General features: G+C 45.0%; 1 protein-coding gene across 9 annotated transcripts in view; it reads left to right on the top strand.

Moving 5' to 3' along the window:
* Fam114a2 (family with sequence similarity 114 member A2) overlaps window positions 1–20,894 on the top strand; it is a 35,946-nt gene extending 15,052 nt beyond the window's left edge. For all 9 annotated transcript variants that reach the window (XM_057773780.1, XM_057773782.1, XM_057773779.1 and 6 more), the window contains 6 exons: window positions 2,673–2,752; window positions 7,686–7,808; window positions 8,871–9,010; window positions 11,134–11,206; window positions 14,416–14,469; window positions 16,858–20,894. In XM_057773780.1, coding sequence (XP_057629763.1) covers window positions 2,673–2,752; window positions 7,686–7,808; window positions 8,871–9,010; window positions 11,134–11,206; window positions 14,416–14,469; window positions 16,858–16,992 — 605 coding nt within the window. In that variant the 3' untranslated portion in view covers window positions 16,993–20,894. The remainder of the gene's footprint in view (window positions 1–2,672; window positions 2,753–7,685; window positions 7,809–8,870; window positions 9,011–11,133; window positions 11,207–14,415; window positions 14,470–16,857) is intronic.
* The last annotated feature ends 4,638 nt before the right edge of the window (window positions 20,895–25,532 follow it).

Raw genomic sequence — 25,532 nt, 5'->3', positions numbered from 1 at the left:
TGCCTTCCTCTATTGCTTTCCATCTTATGGGTTTTTTTTTTGTTTGTTTGTTTTGTTTTGTTTTTGTTTTTTTGACAAGATCTCTCAGTGAGTCTGGAGCTCCAGCTTCTGCTAGGCTGGCTGACCAGTGAGCTCCCAGTGTCCTCTGTTCTGCATTCCAGCATTGATATTGCAGACATGAGCTGTCATGCCTGGCTTTTCATGTGTGTGCTGCAGATTCTAATGCGAGTAATCTAATGGGTACGCTACTCATGGAGCCGTCTGCCCAGCCTGGCTTTATTTTATTCCCAATAGTTTGCATTTTTCTTTTATTGAAAATAGATTTTTTCCTCATACAATATATCCTGATTATAGTGTTTATTATTTTTAATGAATAAATACATTAGTTTTCATTTTTATCGCATTTAAAATATATATATATATATATATATATATATATATATATATACTTTGCATTTAAAATGATAGTTCATGGGAGGCCACAGGGTTATAATGTTTGAGGATTTCTGGTCTAATGCCAAACTGCAGCCCTGTAAAAACTCTCTGTGATTGTGATTGCTTTAGAGCTGTGTGTCCCTGTTCTCTGGTGATTCATCTTTTACTTCCGTTGAGTGTGGGAAGCTTGTCTTAGAAGGCTCTCAGTCTCAATTTTTTCCTTTCTAATCTACTGTGAGTGGGAAATCAAATAATTTAGTCTACTGAAAGCAAAGATCCTCTGAGACACCTCTTAGGCCTTTCTGTGTGAGAAGAACAGAGGCTGAGTGTGGCTTTACTTGTAAGACAGGGATGTTTTCTGTTCTCTTTGTGTACTGAGAAGTCAAACTGGCTGTGTTTGTAACATCTCATTAAGTGACAGTTTACGTAAAGTTCAGCTCTTGATTGGAAATGGGATTTGAATGTGTGTCTTAGAAATTGTCCGGAGAGCTTGAGATGCCATTTAGTACCCCAAGTGATACAGTGAAGTTAGATTTGGGTTCCAAATGAAGACCTACCTCTCACAAAGCCATGTGACCTCTATAAGTGTCTCAGCATGGAGCCTTTGTTTCATCTTGTTTAGAAGATGATCTAATTCCTCTCATGGTGTCATGAGGAAAAATTAAATATATTTGTAGCCAGGTACATAATAGGTACCAAACAAATGTTTGCTAGAATTTTCATTATTTAGAAAACATAAGTAAATAGGGAAAAAAAATTCATTTTAAAAAACTCAACAGGAAACCAAAAAAGCAGTTTTGGTTTAAGTTGTTCCATTGTTCCTAACCAGACAGTTCCCATTTATTTGTCAACCTAATTTAGGTTATTTGTACATGGAAAAATTAATAGTACTTGTTCAATTTAGTTAACATATGGGCTTTGTATGATAATTAGAAGTCTTCATTTTTCTTTACTGTTCAGAGGGCTCCAAATTTTCTGAACAGATGGAACTATCTGTGACATTTCTGCTTACCTTTGCTAGGAATGAAGACTTTGAAAACACAGTAGTGGCTTCCAGCACAGTCCTCCTGCCTGCCCTGCCTTAGCTCTCCTATGTGGTCCTCCTGCCTGCCTGTCCCGGTTCTCTGGTTTTCGTGGAAAATGCTCAGTGACTTGATAGTTAATTGTATGTCACTGTTGCAGTTAAGACAGAAATTTGGGAATAACAGGAGGAGACAGTGCAGAGCCCAGCTCTGGATGTTGGTTGTTTTCCTTCCCATGAGCCCCCATGTTTTCTAGACCTCATTTCAGAGTCTTTCTGTATGGGCAGCTCCAGCCTCTCTATTCACAGCCCTCTTAACAGAAGTACCTGCCTCCTTTCCGTCCATGCTCTAAACAGACACTCGGCCATTGAGCCCCACGCCCAGCCCAGCCCAGCAACTACTTCTGTTCTAATGCAGCAGCTGTTGTGTCCTCAGTTTATGTAGCAGGACTTGACAGCAATTACCACATTTTTTTCATCACTGCTTTTAATAGTAACAGCTTTTTGATCATTTGATAATATAGTTGAATGCTTATAAATTTAATATATGTGCTGTTGTAATGTTCTGTTATGAACAACCTAAAATATACCACAGGGTGGTATTGTTATGTGGAGCAAATATAGATTTATAATTGGTTGTTTTGTGAGCTTCATGGACCGTTCCAAGTGGTTTTAGAGTCCTCCCTTACACCCAGTCACATTTAGAACTTAGTTGGGAAAACCAAATGACTATGGGAGCCAGATGAGAGAGAAAGGAGGGCATTATTGTTTGTGTAGGTGTCTCTTGTGTGCTCCTTATCCTAGTGAGGGCCTTTAATACTGGGATAACACCATGACCAGAGCAACTCAGGGAGAAAAGGGTTTATTTTGTTTACACTTTTAGGTAACTCAGACAGAAGAAACCTGGAGGCAGGGGCTGATGCAGAGGCCATGGAGGAGTGCTGCTTCTTACTGGCTTGCTCTTCATGGCTTTCTCAACCTGTTAGCTTGTAGAACCCAGGATCACCAGCCCACAATCAGCTGGGTCCTCCCGACCAACCACTGATGAAGACAGTGCTCTACAGGCTTGCCTACAGCCCCATCTTAGAGGGACATTTTCTCATTCGAGGTTCACTCCTCTCAGATGACTCAGCTTGGATCAAGTTGACTTAAATCTAGACAGCAGAGCATCCTTGGTGGTCTTTCTCAAATGTTTTATGTGGGCCTTGGTTTTTAGGTGATGAAGATTTTACCAAGGAGATAACAGAGCTGTTTGCTCAGCTTCATGTATCTTCTAGACCAGAGAAACTCACCAGGGTAAGTTACTCCATTTTGGGGATCTTAGTTTTTTTTTTTTTTTTTTTTTTTTTTAATAAGTTTTTAATGGGTAGTACAGTGTGGTGGCACATGCCTGTGATTGATTCCACCACTTGGGAGGCTGATGCAGGGGAATTGCATGTTCAAAGCCAAGTCAACTTAGGCTACTTAGCAAGACCTTGTCTCTTATCCACTCCTACTCCCACCCCCGCCACCAATATATGGATGTAAGATTGTAATTTTCTGGCCAGTTAGATTGCCAGCATGGAGGGTATATTCTTGATAGTTCTAGAAAAGGAGCACATTTTCCCTGCCTCCTGCTCTCCAGGTTAGCTTGTGAAGCCCATGTCCATCTCTTCATCACATGTCCCTTTCTGACCTGTTTATATGGAGTGCTTCATTTGCTTGAATGCTTAATCAAGCCTGTAGAGTTGGTCATTTAAAGTTGACAATGATGGGCCGGGCAGTGGTGGTGAACGCCTTTACTCCCAGCACTTGGGAGGCAGAGGCAGGCGAATCTCTGTGAGTTCGAGGCCAGCCTGGGCTACAAGAGCTAGTTCCAGGACAGGCTCCAAAGCTCCAGAGAAACCCTGTCTCGAAAAACAAACAAAACAAAAGAAAATAAAACAAAAGTTGACAGTGTTGACCAAACTTCATGGAATCAAAGGTCAAGTGTCTATTGAGTGAGATCACTGATCAGAAATGATGAGCTGTGGCCCCTTCCTGTTGGGACCTGGAGCTGGACATTGCTGTGGTCACACAATGACTGACAGTGAGTCTGCTAGTGACCATTTAGAATGTGGGATGAGGAAGTACCATGACTGAGCCTGGTCTTTGGTGGAGACTCTGCACTGTCTTGTGTCTAAGAGTCTTGTCCGAGCTCAGAGAAGGGCACTCCCGTGCATCCCACTGTCTGCTTATGAGATACTGTTGGTTTTCATGCATTGCCTCCAGCCTCTGCATCCACCTCTCCCAACCCTGAACAGCTGCAGCGGAAGTCAGCAGCAGGCATGCATCATTGCTTGGCCACAGAGCTGCTGGCTGTGTGGAGTCAGCACAGCCATCCTTTCTCCCCTCCCAGCAGATGAGAAGTGAGAGACTTTGTGTTGTGCCCCGGTGTGCTGGCCTGGGAAGATGGTGCATTCCCCAGTGTGTGCTCAGCAGCCACTTAGCACTCGATCTCCTGGCAATTGTTTTATCACTGGGACTGAAATTTCTGATGTCAGCAGCTCAAGGGAGGAAAGACTTATTAGTTAGCTCATGTTTTCAGAGGATCTTAGTCTGCCATAATGGGGAAGGCATGGCCGTTCAGTCCTGACCCCATGGTGCCAGGAGTGTGAGGTACTGGCTGTTCCTATGGCAGCAGAGAGTGGCCTGGGCCATACCCTTCAGAGTCCTGCCCCTAGGGACCTTCTCATCCCCACCTCCGAAAGAGTTCACAGCCCTCCAGCATATTCCACCAGCTGGGAACTGTTCCAAATGTGAGCCCTTAGGGGACGTTTCAGAGTCAAAGCATGACATTGCTTCTAGTCTATTGGAAGCAACATCGAAAAGAAAGAAAATTTGACAAAAAACAGTACAAAAAATTCCTGTACGGTCACTAGTGTTGACATGCCACTTCTGTTGCTAACCGCATGTGCTTGCACATGTACTTTCTCTGTCTTCACATGCATCTCATTGTTCTTGTAGCTGTTTGAGAGTAAGTGGGATGATATGCCTGTCCCTTTGCATAACCACAGTACGGTTGTCACTTCTGTATATTAACATGAATGAAAGACTTGGATTTCATCTGTTCTCCATATTTGTCAGCTGATTATCCTAGTCACGGTCCTGTTGCTGTGAAGAGACAACATAGCCATGGCAGAACTTATAAAAGAACCCATTTAATTGGGGGCTTGCTTACATTTCAGAGGCCATTATCATCATGGCAGGGGCATGGCACACACGGTGCTGGAGCAGTAGCTGAGAGCTATATCCTGATTCAAAGACAACAGGTGGAGAAACTGGGCCTAACATGGACTTTTGAATCATCAGAGCCCACCCCAGTGACACACTTTCTCCAGCAAGGCCACACCTCCTGTCCTTCTTCTCCTTTTCAAGTAATGCCTCCCCAGTGACTAGACATTTAAATGTATGAGCCTATGGGAGGCATTCTTTGTTTGTTCGTTTTGTCCAGGCAGGATTTCTCTGTGTAGCCTTGACTGTCCTGGAACTCTCTCTGAAGACCAGGCTGCCTTCGAACTCACAGAGATTTGCCTGCCTCTGCCTCCCAAGTACTGGTATTAAAGGTGTGCGCCACTATTGCCATCAAAGAATCCCATAATCTGGGATCTAAGGCTTGTCCCACCATTTAGGGGTCATTCGGATTCAAACCACAATACTGTCTTAATGACTTCATGCTGTTCTTCCTAGCAGGTGTTTTCTTCTCCAGCCAACCTGAGACTGAACTGGTTTTAGTTGTCCTGTGTTTAGACTCCTTTAATATGTAGTAGTTCCTCAGCCCTTGTCTTTCATGATGTATATCTTTTTGAAAAACACAACTTCCCCGTTCTAAAAGTAGAACATTCCTGTTTGTTACCTGCCTTGAACGTTTGTCTGCTGTTTTCTTTCTTTTGTTAAGTTAGTCTGTACATTCCCAGGCCAGAACCTTGTGTGGCGACTTGTCACATCTGCAGGTGTGGGCTGTTTATCTGTTCCTTATTGGTGACGTGTTGTGCGAGTCTCTGTAGTTACAGTTTACTTCCTTTGCTGTGGGTAAGCTACTGTGAAGAGACAGGTAAACACCATACCACCGCTCTCTTATTCCGACTCCTCATATTTTCTTCATATATATATACACATATATATGTATGTCTGGTGCTGGGGATTCTTCCTCAATTTAGCTTCTGTTATGATTCTTTTGAGACTGTAGCTCAGGCTGACCTTGAACTCACCCTGTAGCTGAGAAGACCTTGAACTCCTGATCCTTCTGCCTCCACCTCCCCAGTGCTAGGAATAGGGGCATATGTTACTATCCCTGGCTTATGCAGTGCTAGGGATTGAACCTAGGACCTCTGCATACTAACTACTCCTACCAACTGAGCCCTATTCCCAACTGCTACGTTCTTGATTCCTGCATACTGGTTCTTACTGTGAAAATGATAAAACAATTCTTTTCTAGCTTGTCTAGAAAAAATTCTTCTATTTTTATTTTTATTTTATTGGTCTTTTGCTTATATGTATGTCTGAATGAGGGTGTTGGATCCTTGAGTTACTTACAGTTTTGAGTTGCTGTGTGGGTGCTGGGAATTGAACCTGGGTCCCCTGGAAGAGCAGATAGTGTTTTTAACCACTGATCCATCTCCAGTCCCAACTTGTCTGTATTCTCTGTATTCTATACTCTGGTCTTGATATATATATCTGTTTGCCTAACACACTGACTATTCCTGCTTCTGTGCTTTGATATAATTCATCTGTTTTTTTTTTAATATGTGTGCATACCCTTGTGGTCATGTGTTTGTGCATATGGAGGTTAGAGGTCGCTGTCAGATGTCTTCCTCAGTCATTTCTCCATTTTTCTTTTTGAGATAAGGTCTTTCACTGAGGCTTACTGATTTTCCTAGCCTAGCTGAATAGAAGGCACCAGTGATACTCTAGTCTCTGGCCCCTTAACGCTGGGATTACAGGCATGGATCACTGTGCCTGGCTTTTGCCAACTTAATCATCTCCCTAGTGTGTGCCCTCTCCCCATATATATATTTTTTTTTTCAGAAACAGAGAAGTTAATATTTAAGTAATGGGAAGGGAAGGTTTATTTAGAACTAGATTGGATTGTTCCAGCAGGTTCTTTGGGAGCAGTCCTCTATGAAGAGGGAGGAAAGGACCCTGAAACAAATGGATACCAGGTTCTCTTCAGCTCGTTCGCATAGCCTTGGTTGCAGCACCACCCAGGGCCCTTAAAGGCTTACTGCAGTGGCACGTCTGTGATTTAGTTGGAATGACCAAGGTCATTTGTTGTCTTCTTGCCTGGCTCAACTTTCAATGTGTTCTTGTGTTTGTATAAAATTAATTAAGTGGATGCCTTCACTCAAGAGCACTTGCCTTTCTGTCACTGCGATAAACACCACGACCAAAAACAACTTAGGAAAGAAAGGGCTTGTTTCTTCTTAAAACTCTTCTGTTACAATCCATTACTGAGGGACGTCATGGCTTTAATTTTTCAGAGAAAGAAGTTAAGATTGGAAGTAATGATGTAGGCAGAAGCAGTAGTAGGGTGAGCGGGGTGAGATCTGTAGAGAGTGCAGCCAGGCCAGCAAGGTCAGCATTACACTGAGCTGTAGATGGAGAAACAGTGACTGTGAGGTATGTGAACAACCATAAGACCGTGTTAAAACCAACCAACAAAACAAACCAGGGAAACTTGAGAAAGGTTCATTACCGGGAGAAAGGTGGAGTTTGTATGGAGTGGCAGTCTTCACACAGTAAGTGAGTGGATCAGTACATGTGACTGTGGGCATGTCTGATGCTGGCTGTGCTTTAAACATGCAGGTACAAATGAGAGTGATTGTAGGGCCCGTTTTTATGAATTTTAAGGGTGGTTCAGGTTGTGGATGGTGAGTAGAGAAGTCTTTGGTGTGGGCAGGATTGAGTGAGGGATGTAGAGGACTCCTGGCTGGGGAGTGCTCCGCAGCTTGACCTGGCTTCCAGTTTCAGGAGCACATGTACGCGTCTCATCTGTGCTCCAGATGCCTGCAGTCTACCTAACATAAGCCACAGAGCCAGCGGGGTTCACAAGGAGCCACTGGACAAGGTTCAGTGTACGAGTTTGTATCTAGTAAGACAAGGACTTAAAAGTCACATGGTCTTTTCTGATGAGAAGAGCTTGTTCTCCAGAGTGCTGATGTATTCCTGGTAAGAACTACATTGAATTGTTGGATTATCTTCCTTTATTTAGGCAAGAAATACAGCCTACGAATGGATTAGGACATCTCTGGCTAAACCAGCAGCAGAGAAAGAAGGAGGAGAAAAACAGCTGGAGATAGAAAATGTTGAGGAAGCCAAAAAGAATTCAATAGAGGTAACCAAAGCAACTAAGCTCTTTAAAAAAAAAAAAAGATAAAATTGAGGGGGCGCAGATGGCTTAGTGGTAAAGTGCTTGCTGCCCATGCATTGGGACATAAACTTGGGTTCCCAGCATCCACATAAAAGGCTGGGTGTAGTATTACACAGTTGTAACCCCAGCATGGGAGGGTGTGGGAGTGTGAAGGCAGGAGGATTCTCCCAGGTCTCACTGGCCAGCCAGTCCACCTCTATCCATAAACTCCAAGTACAGTGAGAGACCCTGTTACAAAAAATAAAGTGAAGCCAGGCGATGTTCTACAGAGCTAGTTCCAGGGCAGCTAGGGCTGTTAAACAGAGAAGCCCTGCCGGGCGGTGGTGACACACGCCTTTAATCCCAGGACTTGGGAGGCAGAGGCAGGTGGATCTCTGTGAGTTCGAGACCAGCCCGGTCTGTCTATAAGAGCTAGTTCCAGGACAGGCTCCAAAACCTCAGAGAAACCCTGTCTCGAAAAACAAAACAGAACAAAACAAAACAAAAAACAGAGAAGCCCTGTCTCAAAAAATCAAAAAAACAAAAGTGGATAGTGATATAGGAAAGCATTGGACATGGGCCTCTGGATTCCACGTGCACACACACAGGTGAATACCCCCCACACCCCCCACTAAAATAGAGATTACAGTTGAGATGAGGGTCCTTTTGTTAAGCTTGTATCAGTAATTTCAATGTTATGATTCAGGATGGCATCATAAAATAGTTTCAGACTGTAGGCGAGGAATGAAGAAAAATAGTGAAGGGTGGAAGGAAGGAGGGAAGTTGGATGTTGTTGGGTGGAAGGAGTAAGTTGTCAGACACTGACCTCAGTGCTTTGGCCAGAGTCAGTTACATGGTCACAGCCAATCTTCTGTAGTTGTAAGCCGCGCTGTGGAAGAAGAGCGGGTCTAGTAAACAGTGGCCTTCACCTTTCCTGCATGGGAAGCCCTGCATTCTTCAGTGTGGGAAGCAAGGGACCGTCATTTCCACTTGCAGCAATTAACACCAACAATAATATTCTGTTCCTTTGTTTGCTTTGATTTTTAGGATATCCATGCATTTGCAATCCGGAGCTTAGCAGAACTGACTGCCTGCTCAATTGAACTGTTCCACAAAACAGCGGCATTGGTCCTGCATGGCCAGAAGCAGGAAGTGACAGCCTTAGAGAGGAGCCAGACACTTTCTCAGTAAGTATGATGCAGCCTGCATCTCTCAAAGGGAAACTGCTGAGAGGGTTTTCTTGCTCCTTCCAGGCATTCATTTATTCATTTATTTATGGTTTTTTTTGAGACGAGGTTTCTCTGTAGCTTTGGAGCCTGTCCTGGAACTAGCTCTGTAGACCAGGCTGGCCTCGAACTCACAGAGATCCGCCCACCTCTGCCTCCTGAGTGCTGGGATTAAAGGCATGCGCTACCACCGCCCAACTCCTTCCAGGTTTTAGAAAGTTGCTTTTTAACAAGGTTCTGTTCCCATTGCTCACGGGTATGTGTTTAGGGTATTGTTAGTGAGCAGGAAAAAAAATCTACATATAAACCTGCCCGTTTCATTAAATGATTTGTTCTCTGAAAACTATTTCTTTGCAGATTGTTAGTCTCAGTAGGAGGGGAACTTGGAACAAGTAACTACAGAAAGTAGTCCTAAGTACTTCAGCTCTTAATTACAGTTATTAGTTACCACTGTTCGCTGTGTGCCAGGCGCCATGCTAAGGGATGAATGTGTATTAGTTCTGACTTTTACAGCAGCACAAAAGGTAACTGATTAGCACAGCTTTACAAACGGAGGAGCTATGGACCCCAGGCAGTTAAGGGAGGCTGCCCAAGCCCAGCATAAATTTTCTTTTTTAAAAATTTTTTGCTGATTTTGAACAAACATTTCAAAGTAGTAAAATGTGAATAATTCAGTAGGAAGGAAGGGTAAACCTAAGCCTAGTAGTTCTAAATCGAAATAGACAGTTTTATGTATGTGTGCATACGTGTGTGTGTGTGTATGAAAGAGATAAATGTGTGTGTGGGTGGGTGTATGAAAGAGATAAATGTGTGTGTGTGTGTGTGTGATCTTGCCCTTGATTGGCCAGTAGGTTAAAGCCTGTGAGAGCTAGAGCTCTGCTTACTGTTGTCGCCCACAAATGCTTTTCCACAGGTATTTTTTGAATGAGTGTATGCTGAACTATATTTCTTTTCTTCTGGTGAGAATTAGGTTGGTGTTTGATGCTAAGCTTAGCGGCACTGCTGCCGTTCTCCTAGGTTTCTCATGGGGAAATGAGCAGGCTTCTTAGGGAAAGCTCTCCTAGTCAGTACGGCCTTCTTTAGGAAGAAATGATTGTATTTACTTACTGAAACATGCCTTTGGGAGTCAAAAAGGGGCACCCTATGAATGGTCAGTTAGGATAAAACTGATAGACAACCAAAAATGCGAGGGTTCTAAGCAGACTTTCAGTACTAGGATGTCTTGTAACTGACTGATCTTTTGACTTAGTTATTTAGCTGAGTGACAGTTGTCAGGTTGTTTAACTTCCTTTAGTTTCATTGTTTTCCCAGCATTTTGGGGGCAGAGGCAAATGGTTCTCTGAGTTTGAGACCAGCCTGGTCTCCATAGTTCCTGGACATCCAGAGTTACATAGAGAGACCCTTTCTCCAAAACAGAACAAAACAAAAAACCCAGTCAGTAATATCAGTGCCTGTCTAGCTCATAGTGGTGTTGAGAGAGTAAAGGAGTCAACACATGATACGGAGAGTATGCCAGTGTTTGAGCCTTGGGAATTATTACGAGGTACAGAAGAGCTGAGAAAACAATTGCAGGTGAGAGATGAGCAAGGTCAGGGAACGTTTTCACTGTTCAGGCTGGAGAGACTTGGGCAAGAAGGAAGGGCACTAGGAAATGGAGGGCTGCCCTTCAGGGACCGGAGCCTGGGAGAGGACGATTGGTTGACAAGTCATGATGAGGAAGAACAGCATGGTGTCCAGTGCAGAGTCAGAGAGCTCATCCACCCAAGAAGCATCTCTTGTAGGAAAAGGCAGCAGGTAAGGATCTGTCTGTAGCAGGAAGAAATGGGCACTTTTCAGCACTTAGCCCTCCCAAGTCCTGATGGTGGCCCCTGGAACCCAAGATGGAGTACAGAACAAGTGGCAGGGTCACTCTGTCTCTTAAGTGTGTCTTAGAATGTGTATTCCATACTGAAACACTAGGAGAGAAAGGTGTGTCTGCACCTTTAAAGGCTTCTTTCTCCACTGTTATTAGGAGTGGCCTGTTTAGGTTATTAAAGGAGTAGAAAGAGAAAGAATGGACTCCTCTGATGTGTTCTTCTCTGCAGGGTGACAGTCGTGCTGTGTAAAGACCTGGGCTCCCTGTCTAAAGAGTTTACCACCTGCCTCACCACTGCTGGGGTAAGAGTTCTTGCCTCGTGGGGCTAATGGCTGAATACTTGATACAATTTACACACCGTAAAATTCACATGTTTCAGGGTACAAGTTGATGGTTGTTAGTGCGTCTATTTGCAGAGATGTACAGTTGTTACTAGAATTGGAGTTTAGGATATTTCATCACTGCCCCCTAAGCTTTCCACACAGTAACGATTCCCATTTCCTTCTCCATATTCCCCGAATCCTAGGCATGATGGTGCATTTCCTGTCTCCACAAAGCTTTCCTATTCTTAATTTTATTTCAGTGGGATCACAGGTGTACATTTTGTTAGATTAGCATGGTAGTTTTGAACTTAGTCCTGTTTTAGCATGTGCTGGTACTTCTTGTTTTTTATCAACACTTTATTTTATGGCTGAGTATACCACATTTTATCTTTTTCAGTTGATAGACCTTTGGACTGTTCCTGTTTGTGATTGTTGTGAATGGTGCTGTCGTGAGCATGGTGTGAGCTGTTGTGTTCACGGTTTCACTTCTCTCGGGTAGAGTATGAGAGGCAGACTTCCTGGGCTTTCTAGGTGAGATGGTAAACGTCAGATTGCTTCCAAAATGGCTCCATAGTTTTGCGCTCTTATCAGCAGTGCATGAAATGCCGGTTTCCCTGCATCTTCACCAGTGTTAGTGGTGGTTCCTTTGTGGTTTTCGATGTGTTGGTGAGTGTGAAGTGGTGCCTCTCTGCTGACTAGATTTGCATTTCTCTAGTGTCTCGTGATTCTGAGTGCCTTTCCGTACACTTACTTCATGGCCACTTGTCTGATGCAGTGCCTTTAATTGGGTTGTTTTTCATTACTGGATTTTAGGACATTTAGGAGCTTCTTGTGTCTTATGGGATCAGCTTCTTGTAAGGTATGTGCTAGGCACAGACTCTCCCTCTGTACATGGGTTTATATTTTTTGCTTGTCTGCTTTTGCAGTGCTGGCAATCAAATCCAGGGACTTATATGTGCACAGCAAATCACCACTGAGTTGTAGGTCCATCTTTTGGGTTTTTGAGACAAGGTTTGTGTAGTTCAGGCTGGCCTTGACCTTGCTGTCCTCCTGCCTTTGCTTTCTAACTGTTGGAATTACAGATGCACACCACCATATTGGTGTTCCTGTTTTATTTTCTTGATGGAATCCTATGCACAGTTTAAAAATTTCATCAAAATTCTACTCTCAGTAGTTTTCATCATCACATACAATTTTGGTGTTTTACCTGAGAAGTTGTCAGCTAACCCAGATCAACTTTGAGTTTTCTTTGATGAGTGTTGAGCTCTTGTGTCCGTGATGAATATTGAGTTAATTTGTGTGTGTGGTGGGAGGGGCAGGGTACTGCTTCGTGGGTTTGCATTCTTCGGTCTCATGCACCACCGTAGAGGTCACCCCTTCCCCACTGAAGTCTCTGTCCCCTTGCCAGAGGTCATGACACCCTAGACACATGTTTTATTTCTTATGTCTTTATTTGAGTACCATGTACTATGCCATGGTGGTTTACATGAGGAACGACTGCCGTAGACTCAGGTGTTTGACCATTTGGTCCCTGGTGCTGTTTGGGAAGGTCGTGGAATTTATAGGATGTTGAGCCTTGCTGGAGAACTTATGTCCACTGGAAGTGGGCTTTAAGAGTTTGTAGCCTTGCTGTTCACATTCTGTTTCCAGTTTCCTGCTCTGGCTGTCTGCTGCTCTGCCTGTTCCATTGTTCCAGTCTATAGTTACTGAAGGTCGGTGAGTGATGTGGAAGGTGACCAGGAAACCAATGATCACAGTGAGATAAACCAAGGGCACGGAGTAGATGAAAACGACTTCACAGTGTGCACATCAGTGTTGTGGAAGAGTGGCTGTGGGGCCCTAAATTTAGCAAAACCGTGGCCTGATGAAATTCTAAGCTGGAGTTTGGACTTTCTCTTTGGAGTAATTCTAGGCCACAGCTTCTCTTCCCTCCTAGTAATTTCTTTAAACAAGCTCCTGGATTTCCTGGATGGAGCTGTTTTGTGGGTTTTAAGATGGCTAGTCAGCTACAGAGTGCTGACGTGTTCAGTTGAAATTCATGCTGTGTTTGCATGAAAGGAGACTCGCAAGTGCCTCTCTTCACAACAGTTGAGGTGTTCTGAAGTCAGATTTCCAACTGCCCTTCTAAAATGAAGATTACTTTTCTCCTTATGGTTTATCTGCATGTGTATTTCATTGTTTTAATTTCTTTGAGTGTACTGTCTTGGTTTCTTTTCCTGCTGCTATGATAGAACATTGTGACCAATACAGTCTAAGGGGGAAAGTTTCAGGATGAAGTCCATCGTGGTGGGGAGGTCAGGCAGCAGGAGCTTGAGGCAGCTGGTCACATCGTCTGCAGTTGGGAGAAGAGAGCAGCGGATACATGTGTGCTGGTATTCACTCCTTAAGCAGCGCAGGAGCCCCTGCTTAGGGGTGGTCCTACCAGGAGGCATTTAACCCAGTCAAGATAACCCCTTAGAGCTGTGCTCAGAGGCCCATCTCCCAGCTGATTCTGGGGTCTGTCAAGTTGACAACACTAGCCATCATGTGTACATATTCACCCCCATTTTTCTCTCTTGTCCCTCCTAGTGCTGTCTCTTAAATAGTCCTGCTTACACTGCCGTACCTCCCATCCTGTTCTCCACACGCCCAGAGATGCGTCACTCTAGACTCCATCTCTTCTACCCCATACGAGGCGGTGTGGAGACTGTCGTCTCTCTGCTAGTGCCTTGCCTTCATTTCTCTTTTCGCCTGAACAGAACTCCATTTTGTGTCTATACCATACAGAATGAAGATGTTTAAAAAGTTGGTAAATGACTACAGGGTTGGTGAGATGACTCAGGGTAAAGACACTTGCTGAGCAAACCTGATGACCCGAGTTCAGTGTCCCGAAGCCATGGTGGAAGGAGGGAACTGACTTCTGAACTGTTGTCCTCTGCTCTCCACACTCGTGTACTTGAGAATATGCACACAGGCACGCACACACACACCAAGAAACATTAGCAGCAGCACCCTCCCCCAAACTACAAAGCAGTGCATTCTCAGTTTGGTAGCGTAGAAAGGCACAAAAAGGAAGTTCACAGCACTTAAAAAGTTTCTTTCCAGAAATGACACTTTGCCCTTCCTTGGTTGAGATGTTTTGTGCCTTTGTTTTACCTCTGTGTGTTTTCTTAAGGTGCACTGTGACAAAAGTCTCTCCTTTGTTCCAGGTCAGAGAAAAGGCAGATGTTCTGAATCCAATAATCACTGCAGTGTTTCTAGAGGTTAGTAGTAATGTTTTTTGCATCTCTAAGGCATTATGCATTAATTTATTACATCTTTAGTTTCTACTTTTTAAAAACCAGATTGCATTTTAGCCTTGCTGATACAGATATGACTATTGCTGTTTCTTTGATGTTTATTATGTTCATTCCCTACTCAGTATTTATAAGGTGTAACAAAGCTGCAGGGTAAACTTGGATGGAAGAAGCCATCAGCTGTCATTCCCCAGTCCCTGCCCCTTGACAGCCGAACGCACAATTCTCAGTAAAGAAACACCTCCTAGAGACCAGCTGCTAAACACAAAGGGATGACACCCCCCAGACAAGCTCTTCCTAAAGGGCTGGGTCTCGTGCACAGGTGGTAGAAAACAAGACATGTGACCATTTCCAAGGGAAAACGTCCTCTGTTTGACAGAGTGGCACCGAGCTTGCGTATCCTTGTCAGTCTGTGAGCATTAGGACCATAGGGTTTAAGTCTCTAGAAGAGGGGGCTGGAGAGATGGCTCAGTGGTTACTTGGGGCCTTCAGGTTGAATTCCCGGTACCTACATGGCAGCTCACAACTGTCTGTAACTCCAGGTCCATGGATATGATGCCCTCTCACATACATCCATGCAAATAATATACCAGTGCACATAACAAAAATGTCTCCAGAGGGGTGTGAGAGCATGCGATAGTTGATCAGATTGCCACCAGGATGGGATGGTTTCTGGAGTCCATGCTTTCAGACTCTGACAACCAAGACTGTGATGGCCTGTCTAGAACACACATAAAGCTAGTGAGAGGAATGTGTTGATAATTGGCTAGTGTTTAAGTATCAATTGAGGGTCAGTTAGATGGCTCAGTAGGTCTGGGTGCTTGTTACCAAGCTGTACAACATTAGTGTGAGCTCCAGGATCTACATGGTGGAAGGAGAGAGTGGGCTCATGAAAGTTGTTATCTGACCTCCACATGTGTAGCATACACACGCCCACATGTGCACACACAAGTAAATAAGTAAGAACCAGCCAGACTGTTTAGTTTAAAATTATTTTAAGAGCCGGGCGGTGGTGGTGCACGCCTTTAATCCCAGCACTCAGGAGGCAGAGGCAGGTGGATCTCTGTGAGTTCGAGACCAGCCTGGTCTACAAGAGCTAGTTCCAGGACAGGCTCCAAAACCACAGAGAAACCCTGTCTCGAAAAACCAAAAAAAAAAAAAAAAAAAATAATAATAATAATAAAATTATTTTAAGTTACTGTTAAGGAAATGCACTTAACTCTCCAGCTACACAGCTTTGAGTAGCTCAGAACTCTTGTGGTCAGTTAAGTTATTTTAAAAGTGAGTCTGTAGTTCATTAGTTGGCAAAGTTGGAAGCACTTAGCAGCAAGGAGGCCTCCCTGGACTTCCCTCAAGTGCTCTGTAGTCCTGTGTTGGAATCTTGTTTTCAGTGCAAGGAGCTGTAACTAGATGATTTCTAAGGTCTCTTTTGGCTGGAAGCTGTGCTATCAAGTGTCCCACTGAAGTTCTGATAGGAGTGCCAGCCATTGATAAGTGCACAAAAGGTAGGCTGTCTTGGTGTGTGCTCCCTGTTGCCAGTTTGAATGGGATATTTGTACATACAAATTTGAAATACTCTTGTCCATGACAATGTACATTTTTTTAAAAAAAGATTTATTTTTATTTTATTGGTGTTTTGCCTGTGTGTAAGTCTGTGTGAAAGTCTGTGTGAGGTGTTGAATCCCTTGGGACTGGAGTTACAGACAGTTGTGAGCTGCCAGGTGCTGGGAATTGCACCCAGGTCCTCTGGAGGAGCAGCAGTGCTCTTAACCACTGAGCCATCTCTCCAACGAAAATGTACATTTTTGCTTTAGTGTGATGAACTGTTGTTATTCTGGAAGGGGAGATCTTGTCAGATACACATCAGATCTGCTCACTTGGGCCTGATGCTTCTCCAAGGCTTCTTGTCTCATGTCCACTGACCAGGCAGACCTGTCTGTAACTGTTCTTATCTGAGTGCAATGCTTTGTCGTGGCACCAAATCCGTGGGAGGAGCAGTGATGGTTCAGAGCCTCCTGAGAGCATGTCAGTATTTGACTCCAGTGCGGGAACAGAAACCCTTTCAGTCCTGGGCTAGACAATCCTTGAATGTCAAGTGTGAGCAGCCATCTAGTGGGCCATGTCTACTGGGCGAGTTGGGGTGCTAGCACTCTTTTTGGTGCTGCTATATTATCTCCCAGGTCTGTCTTGTCCTGTATTAAACTTGAGTGCAGTAGTCAAGCCTGTTCTTTCTTTACTTCACAAGCTGTGGCGTCTGCTGGATTGCAGATACAGGTCTGTCCTTTTGTTGTCTTTCAGTGCTTTCTCTTTCAGGTGTTGTAACCTTTTCTTGTTGATGACTTTTCAATCCTCCAGGCCTCAAACAGTGCCTCCTACATTCAAGATGCCTTCCAGCTTCTCCTGCCCGTGCTGCAGATCTCCCTCATCGAGAACAAGACAGAGTCACCCAGGGGTGAGCCGCCAGCCCAGAGCCCCCTGACAGAGCACTGAAGGACAGAGAGGAGTCTACCTGAGATCATGAATGCTGAGAAACCCGACTTTCTTCAGGGAAGCCTTGCAGTCAGAACGAGACATCACCAAGTGTGTGAAACCCAGGCAGGAGCGCAGCTCACAGGGCTGCAGGCTCACAGGGCTATAGGCTCACAGGACTGTAGGCTCACGGGGTGAAGGCTCACAGGACTGTAGGCTCACCGGGGTGAAGGCTCACAGGGATGCTTGCTTCTCTCCGTGGCCAAGACACCCAGATCGGCATACTGCTCTTCCCAGTCTTAGAAGTAATACAGTATTTGAAAAGACATATTTCAAGAAAGTCACTGGGACATTCTGGCAAAAATGCTGGACTTTCTTGGAAATATCAGAAAACACTAACAAGTTTGACATGGATGTAATTCGTAGCCAGTGGGTTGTTATACAAAAAAGAAGAAAACTTCAACTTAGTATCCTGGGTTTTAAGACATTCTTTTCACCATGGGCTTTCTCTTTACTGCAGAACTGAGACTACATAAGCCCCAAGTGAGATGGTCCGATAGGTCCTCTACCCTCTCACCTTGGTAGATGTTTGGCATGGAGGAGAAACTTGTAGCTATATGTATAAACTACAGCAAAGTGCCCTTTGGCTTCAAATGATTCCTTTCCCAGCGAGACCCCTGCTCAACTTGATTCAAGACCATGCTATGGCATGTCTGCAGATGCTCTGAGTCTCTTCAGGCTGTATTGTGCACACCCAGCCTGAGGCTGCATTCATTCAGGGTGCGTTCTTCAGCTGCCTACTCCAGAGGGGGAGGAGGCTCTTTTGGTGATGGGGTTTTTGTTGGTCCTGTGAATTCTTGCTTATAACAGGATTTAGCCTCAGACATAACACATCTCTCCCTCGTTGTTCCTCTGTCTTAATGCATTTGTTAGTGCTCTCTGAAAACAGTTCAAAGGCCATCCTACACTTTTCGGCCTTCACTGCAGTTTTCAACAATTAAGAGCTATTTTGGTGTCCAGGCTTTTTAAAAATGTTTGTTACCTTAGTGGTTTTTAGTGGCTCTGGTAACTTGAGAGCCCTGGCCTTCATCTTTGAACAACTTTACAATAAAATATGATTATGCCTACTTATAGGTGTGATATTTTAAAAAAACATTAAGAATTAAAATATTTTACTTTAACGTTCATAAAAGGCTTAAAAATGAAGCATCTGAGAAACAAGGATATTCTGAGAAAGACAAGCCTCTTAGGTAACATGTCGTTAAGGGCCCTGTTGAATCTATGAGGGGAACTTTGGAAATCCACACACTGGTGTGGCTCCAGCTGCAGTCTGCTTCTCGGACACCAGTCTGCTCATTTCTCAGCAGAACCCTTGCTGGTTATCGTATTTTCTAGAGAAAACCTGTGTCCCTACGTGTCTGTGTCAGTCAGTGTCCCAGAGTTAAAGGGACGTCCGGCTGCTCTCTCGACACTTGTTAGCTAAAGGAGGAGAGTGATGGGTGCTTCATTCACAAACACAGCTCGTTTCTGAGTGGCCTCACCTTGTGTGAAGACCTGAACAGAGGGCCCCACACTGTGTTTTCTGTACACGTTGCTGCTGCTGTCTGTGCCCGCTGGTTCTAGTGGAGGTCAGGTGACTCTGCGTGCATCGGTGTTCTTAAAGTAGTTTTCTTGTCGGTTTCATCCATGTGAATAACACGTTTGGATTCTATATACCCCCAGCCCCATTTCCAATCTCCTAGACCACCACCACAACATCTCCTCACAACTTCATGTCCTTTAAAAAGACTTTTAATAACCCACAGAGTCCCTTTAATGCTCCTCACATGTGCATTTGTGTGGGGCCATCCACTGAAGCATGGGCAACCTACCAGGGGCCTCACCCTGAAGAAAATGAATTCATCCCTTCCACGGCAGCCATTGTGAACCCCTCCCATCCATGTCAGATCTTTTTTCTTGTGTGCAGGCATCCGGAGCTGCTGTGAGCTCATGAGTGTCGTGTCCCTGCCATGTCTGGAACACCCTTCCTCAGCAGTCCTCCACAAACCCCACTCTCACAGTCCGTGCTCCTGCATGCTGTTTGTCCTCCCAGCCACGTGGGGACGGGTGCGACGCAGGTGTCACATCTGTCTGATCGTTCCACTATCTATCTATCACCTATTTTCTGCACGTTGACCTAGATATGCTTGTCTTCTTTTTTGAGACAGAGTCTCCCTCTCTATCTCTGGCTCGTCTAGAGTTTGCTATGTAGACCAGGCTGGCCTCGAACTCACAGAGATCCGCCTGCTTCTGCCTCCCAACTGATGGGATTAAAGATGTGCCAAGTTTGCATAACTTTGAAGGCACGTTTATGAGCTGGAATGGGCAGTCTTAGCTGAGTAACTCAGAGTGAGTGGGAATCCCAACTGCGGCTGTAAACCCTAAGGGCTTACGTTTTTTCAGGCAGCTTAAACAACTTTCCTCTCACGTGACACGGAATAATGTAGGCTGCACAGCCCAACTGTGCGGTACAGGAGCCGTTTCTGAAATTGAACATTACGAGTATGTTGTCTTCAGTAAATCAGGAGGTGCTTCTGTAGCTGCCCAACTGTATTAGTAAGGCTTGCAGAACTTACTAAGAGTATTAGAGCTTATAGAATAAATCTCTCTATATAGAAAGGGGCTTTATTAGGATGACATACAGGCTGTGCTCCAGCTGATCCAACAGTGGCTGGCTAGGAATGGAAAGAATCCAGTAGAAGCTCAGTCCGTGAGGCTGGATGTCTCAGCTGCTCTTCAGTGTACGCTGGAATACCAAAGAAGTAGGCCCTAATGCCAGTGAAGAAATGGCCTTGTTAGGAAGGCAAGGGTAAGCAGGCAAAAGAGCGAAAGCACCCTTCTTTCCTGTGTGCTGAGGGTGGGCCTGGACACGTTCCAGAGAGGAGGGAAAGAGTAGGCGAGGAAGGGCGTGAGCCAGGCCATGGTGGTGAGAATCTTGGAGCCTGACTGACGAGCAGAATTTTTTTTTTTTAATTTATATAGGATTTAGTAAGCAGGGATAGATTAATGTTGCAAAATGCAGATCATATCATTTTTGTTTCTGGACATGTGTCTAACTTTTTTCTTTCACATTTGGGGTCATAGTTTAGTCATCACTGATGAACCGTGGCAGAACAATTATCTTTTACAATCATTGTTTTCTCATTTAGTCATCATTGATGAACAGTTATCTTTGTAATAATTTTTACCCATCAACCTCATATAAGAATCTAGAGACATATGATAGCCTTTTCTCAGGCTGGTAGCTTTTGTGGCATGCTAGACAGAAAGAAAATCTCCAAGCCAGTCCCGACTGCCATGTCCCCAGCAATTATTAACTCTTTTATTTATTTATTTTAATTTATCCGTATCCCATTTGAGTGGCACCTTAGGTTTTTTTTTTTTTTAATTTTATTTACTTTTTAAAAAACAATCTTTTCTCCAACCTTCCTTAAGACCCTGTATTACCACTTTTGGGTATATATCCAAAGGATGCTCAATCGTGCCAGAAGGACATGTGCTCAACTATATTCATAGCAGCTTTGTTTGTCATAGCCAGAACCTGGAAACAACCTAAATGCCCCTCGACCAAAGAATGGATAAGGAAAATGTACATTTATACAGTGGAGTACTACACAGCAGAAAAAAAAACACGACATCTTGAATTTTGCAGGCAAATGGAGCTAGAAAACATCATTTTGAGTGAGGTAACCCAGACCCAGAAAGACAATTATCACATGTACTCACTCATAGGTGGTTTTTAAACATAAAGCAAAGAAAACCAGTCCACAAATCATAATCCCAGAGAACCTATACAACAATGAGGACCCTAAGAGAGACATACATAGATCTAATCTACATAGGAAATAGAAAAAGACAAGCTCTCTGGAGTAAATTGGGAGCATGGGGACCTTGGGAGAGGGCTGAAGGGAAGGGGCAGGGAGGGGAGCAGAGAAAAATGTAGAGCTCAATAAAAACCATTTAAAAAAAAATCCAATCTTTTCTCATTTTGCATACCAATCCCAGTTCCCTCTTCCTCCCCTCCTGTTCCACCCACCTTCTACCCACCCCACCCTCTATCCACTTCTCAGAGAGGGTGAGGCTTCCCATGGGGAGTCAACAAAGGGTGACAGTTGTGTGGCTGGGGCAGACTGGGGGGCTACTAAGCAGTGGGGCCAGGATTTATCCCTAGTGTTTGAACTGGCTTTTTGGAGCCCTTTCTCTTTGGAGGGATACCTTGCTCAGCCTCGACATAGGGGAGAGGGCCTTGGTCCTGCCTCAAAGCCATGTGCCAGTATATTAACTGTTAATGGTCAGAAGCCCAAGAAAAGTCTAGGCCAATGCTCCTGTAGTTATTATTAATTCTGGCATAATACAATGTTTTATAGAATTTGTATATCTACAGAATTTGTTTTTATGTTGAATCCTGGCATTCTGTTGTTTCTTGGTCAGATGATACCACATAAAAGTTACCTGTATGAGACAACTTTTCTAGAAAGGGAGGTCCTGACGCCTCATTCTGTCGTCTTTCTACACCGTTCTTTGCCCTTCCGTATAAGTCCCTGTGTAGGGCAGAGGTAACCTCAGCTAGTCTAACTGTTGCTGTATAGGCCATGTAGTAGCCTGAGTGTATGGTAGGAAGAGGCTTGTAATCTGGTCTGTGGCCAACTCCTCTAGCCCACTGAATCTTGTGACCTTTTTAAGTTTATTTGCTTTGATTATCTTGTTTCTGAGTAAGTACAGGGGCAGGTGTTTCAAGAATGTCTCAGTCTCATAAAGAGACCTCTGGATTCTTTATGTGCATCACAACCTGTCAGGCCTGAGGAAGACCTTCCAGTAGATAAGGATATCCCCCTAAAAGTGGGAGGGGTAGTGTGCTCAGGACTGTCCTGAGGAAGCTTAGAAGCAGTACTCCTGGGAAAATGCATCAAGGATTCATAATTGATAAGAAATTTCTCAACAATCTAATATCCCCAAATTGTACAAATTTATTAAAAACCCCTCAAGCATGCAGCACGTGAAGACCAAAACCGAAAGTGGCACGGTGGCCGTCATGTGGCTCAGCTTTGCTGGATCTTTGTCAAGCCGCTGTGCTGGCTTTGTGACTTGCAGTTCCCATCAGACATGGCTGTGACACATGATTTTATGTGGGCTGGGCTTCTTGCAGAAGGTGTGGCCCAAATTAAAGGTGTGTCTTCCCACTTCAAGATCTAGATTAAGGCGTGTCTTCCCAGCTGAGAAGATCTGCAGAAAAGGTGTGTCTTTCTGTCTCAAAGATCTGGATTAGAAGTGAATCGTCCCCCTTCAAATTAAGAAAAAAATCCCTCACAGGTGTGCCCTCCATTTTCGGATTTTCTTTTCTTTCTTTCCTTTTTTTTTTTTTAGTTATGCAATGCTCTGCCTACATATATGCCTGCAGGCCAGAAGAGGGCACCAGATGTCATATGGTTGCGAGCCATCATGTGGTTGCTGGGAATTGAACTCAGGACCCCTGGAAGTGTAGCCAGTGCTCTTAACCTCCAAGCCATCTCTCCAGCCCCACCATTTTTGGAGTTTAGTTGATTCCAGATGTAGTCAAGTTGACAACCAAGAGCAGCCATCCCAACAACCCTCCAGCTCACTTCGGTGTTCAGTTGTAGGGCTAGAGGTATACCAGGAAATACTTGTTAGCTGAAAGAAAAGTTAGAGGAGACAGAAAGGAAGGGAGCCAAGCAATTCACAGAAACAACCAGAGCTTTCTGTCAGCACACAATAGGAACAGCAAACATCTGGAGTGTGTGGCTTCCCAACCAGTGTCAGGAGACCCAGCTGGGCCCTGTACCCAGGTTTTCTGATCTCTGTGTCTCTCCAGCTCTGGCTCTCGCCTGACTGTGTCCTGTGTAGAGAGACACTGGGCAGAGTGCTGAGGAAACAGAGCATAGTGTGTGTCGTGTCCCAGGTCCATTCATGCTGCTGACTCTCACTGAATCTTCTCCGTGGAAACAGAACATAGTGTGTGTCATGTCCCAGGTCCGTTCATGCTGCTGACTCTCACCGAGTCTTCTCCGTGTTGCAGCTGAAAAGGCATCAGAGGAAGTGGGGGGGGGGCAGCGGCTTGTAACGAACCATGGCTGTGTTGGATGGTCTTGTCTCTGGTCAGGTTAACATTGCCGATGTCTATAGAGACACTCATCACACCCTTGTTGCTGCCTTGGATCGCGTGTGGCACAAGGAGCCGCTATCCCCTGGATCTGGGACTGCAGAGTTGATAACCACCGATAGCTAAAAAGAAGCTCACACAGGGAACCCTTTGAATAGGAAGTCCTGTGGAGTGTACTTTAATTCTCATAGCTACTCGGGGGCCAGGGTAATGGCACCCCTACTTTGGGGACCTCAAAACTCATGTAGACAGACTCCTAAGTGAACCTCTGCTTCCTCATTTTCCAGCTCTATGACAATGAGCGAGTGATGGACTCTTCACTCCTATCTGTTAAACCAGTCACAATGACACTGCGCATCAGTCATCGGTAGATGTCCCGAATATTGTGTGCTGCTTACACCATTTAGTCCTCACCACCACCGTGCTATTGACATGCCCATTACACCATTTAGTCCTCACCACCACCCTGCTATTGACATGCCCATTTATAGATGAAGAAACTGAGGCATGCGAGAGGTCAGCCATTTATCTGAGGTCACCAACGTGTCAGTGATGGGGCTCAAACCCAGACACCAGAGTCCCCATTTGCCATGCCATGACACGGTCACCGTGAGCCATCATGATATGATGATGACCATGGGGCAGACTGAGAGGATTGGCTGGCTTTTAGATGTCTCAGCTCCAAGCAGCACCTCTGCAGCAAGTCTGTTGTGTGGTTTTAACCTCAGGATTATTCTGTTGTTTCCTGAAGGGAACCACACGGAGATGCCTGTCTTATGAGAAAACCTATTTGGAAGCATCTGGTCAGGGCTTTCCTGAGCCACTAGGACTTGGCATAGAAAGGAGGTTGTGGTCACAGAACATGTTTGCCACAGCAGGAACAAAGACCTCATTGAGGTAGGGGCATCTGTGTTAATTAGTGGTCAGAAAGAGGAACGCAGTATGTCTAGCAACTACGCTGGCAACACCCCCCAAACTGGAAAGTCCCAGGCTCTGCTACAGCCATACTACGTGGATTGCTCAGCAATGAAAGAAATGAACCCATAATAGATCTTTGCAAGAGCTTGGGTCAATCCCAGAGGAATTAATTATGTGGATTGGAAAAAAAAAAAAACCTTAAAGGCTATATGCTGCGTAATTCTATTTATGTAGCATTAAAACGACAGACAATTCAGTCATAGACCTGACTTGTCTGATTTCTGTATATATTCCATAACCAGCTGAGTCTAAAGATAGGCCAGTCTCCAGTACTGTGGGGGCTCTAGAGACTGGGGTGCCTGTGCCATCTCGGCCCTGACTGGGGGGCAGAGTAGCAGCAAAAAGCCCTGACTGGGGAGGGCTGGGGGGGCATAGTAACAATAGAGTCTGTGGCATGCTGGCAAGAGGCCTCAGCTGTGGATCACCACCCGGAAAGCACTCGGGCATACTGAGTCTTGGCCAAGGTCACATGGAGTCAGAGTTGGTTTGGCCACATCGCATGGGACCTCTAGTTGACTAAGGAGTGCCCTGTGCGCAGGCTCAGACTTGAACCGAATTTGTGGACTCGACAGTGCTTGTCCTAGTAGCCCAGAATCACCCGAGAAAAAGTCTCAATTGAGTAATTGTCTTTATTAGGTTGGTCTGTGGGCATGTCTGTGGGGGAGTGTCTTGATATTTGACACTGGAGGGCCTCCTAGTACCTTGTGGGTGGCGCCACCCTCTGGCCAAGTGGTTGTGGGCTGTAGAAGAAGGCCAGGTAAGTATCCTCCTCCATGGTTCCCGATTGAGTCCCTGGCCTGACTTCCCTCTGTGCTGGACTGTGTCCGTCCTGGAAGTATAAGTTGAAATAAACCATTTCTTTCCCTCAGTTGCCTTTGGTCAAGGATATTTTTCACAGCAGTAGATATCAAACTAGAACAGTGTCCCTTCCACTGTCCCAAACAGTGTGGGTCCTCACCTTGATACAGGATGCTCCGCTTCCAGAAGATTTCACCAGAGAAACCTGGACACAGAGGGTCTGGTTGGGGAGGGAGGGATTAGCATGGGCTGCTGGCAGATGGAATCGTTCACAGCCGGCAAGAGACTGGCTCCAGTTTCTGTAGGAGGAGGTCAGAGACACGATACGAGGGGATGGAGCTAGCTCAGGAGTGGACACAGAGTTCTAGAAGGTTAGATTGTGAAGCAGCTGACAGGAAGGTGCTACCATCTCCCTGTGCTCTCCCAAGCCTTGGCCAACCAGCCTCTGCCATGTCCCTCTGCCTCATCATCTGGTAGTATCTGATTGCTTATCACACAGAATCAGAAAGTGCTGCCCAAGAAACAGAAAAAAAAAATCGTGTCTGGCCTCAGGACCCAGCAGACAGGTATTTGCAGCCCAGGGAGATGGTAGCACAGAAGGAAGTGTGTGTGTGTGTGTGGGGGGGTT

Source organism: Chionomys nivalis, chromosome 7 (assembly GCF_950005125.1).
Source record: "Chionomys nivalis chromosome 7, mChiNiv1.1, whole genome shotgun sequence".
Taxonomy (NCBI): Eukaryota; Metazoa; Chordata; class Mammalia; order Rodentia; family Cricetidae; genus Chionomys; species Chionomys nivalis.
Note: the sequence above shows the minus strand (reverse complement) of the source record. Positions and strands in the feature narration are given on the sequence as shown.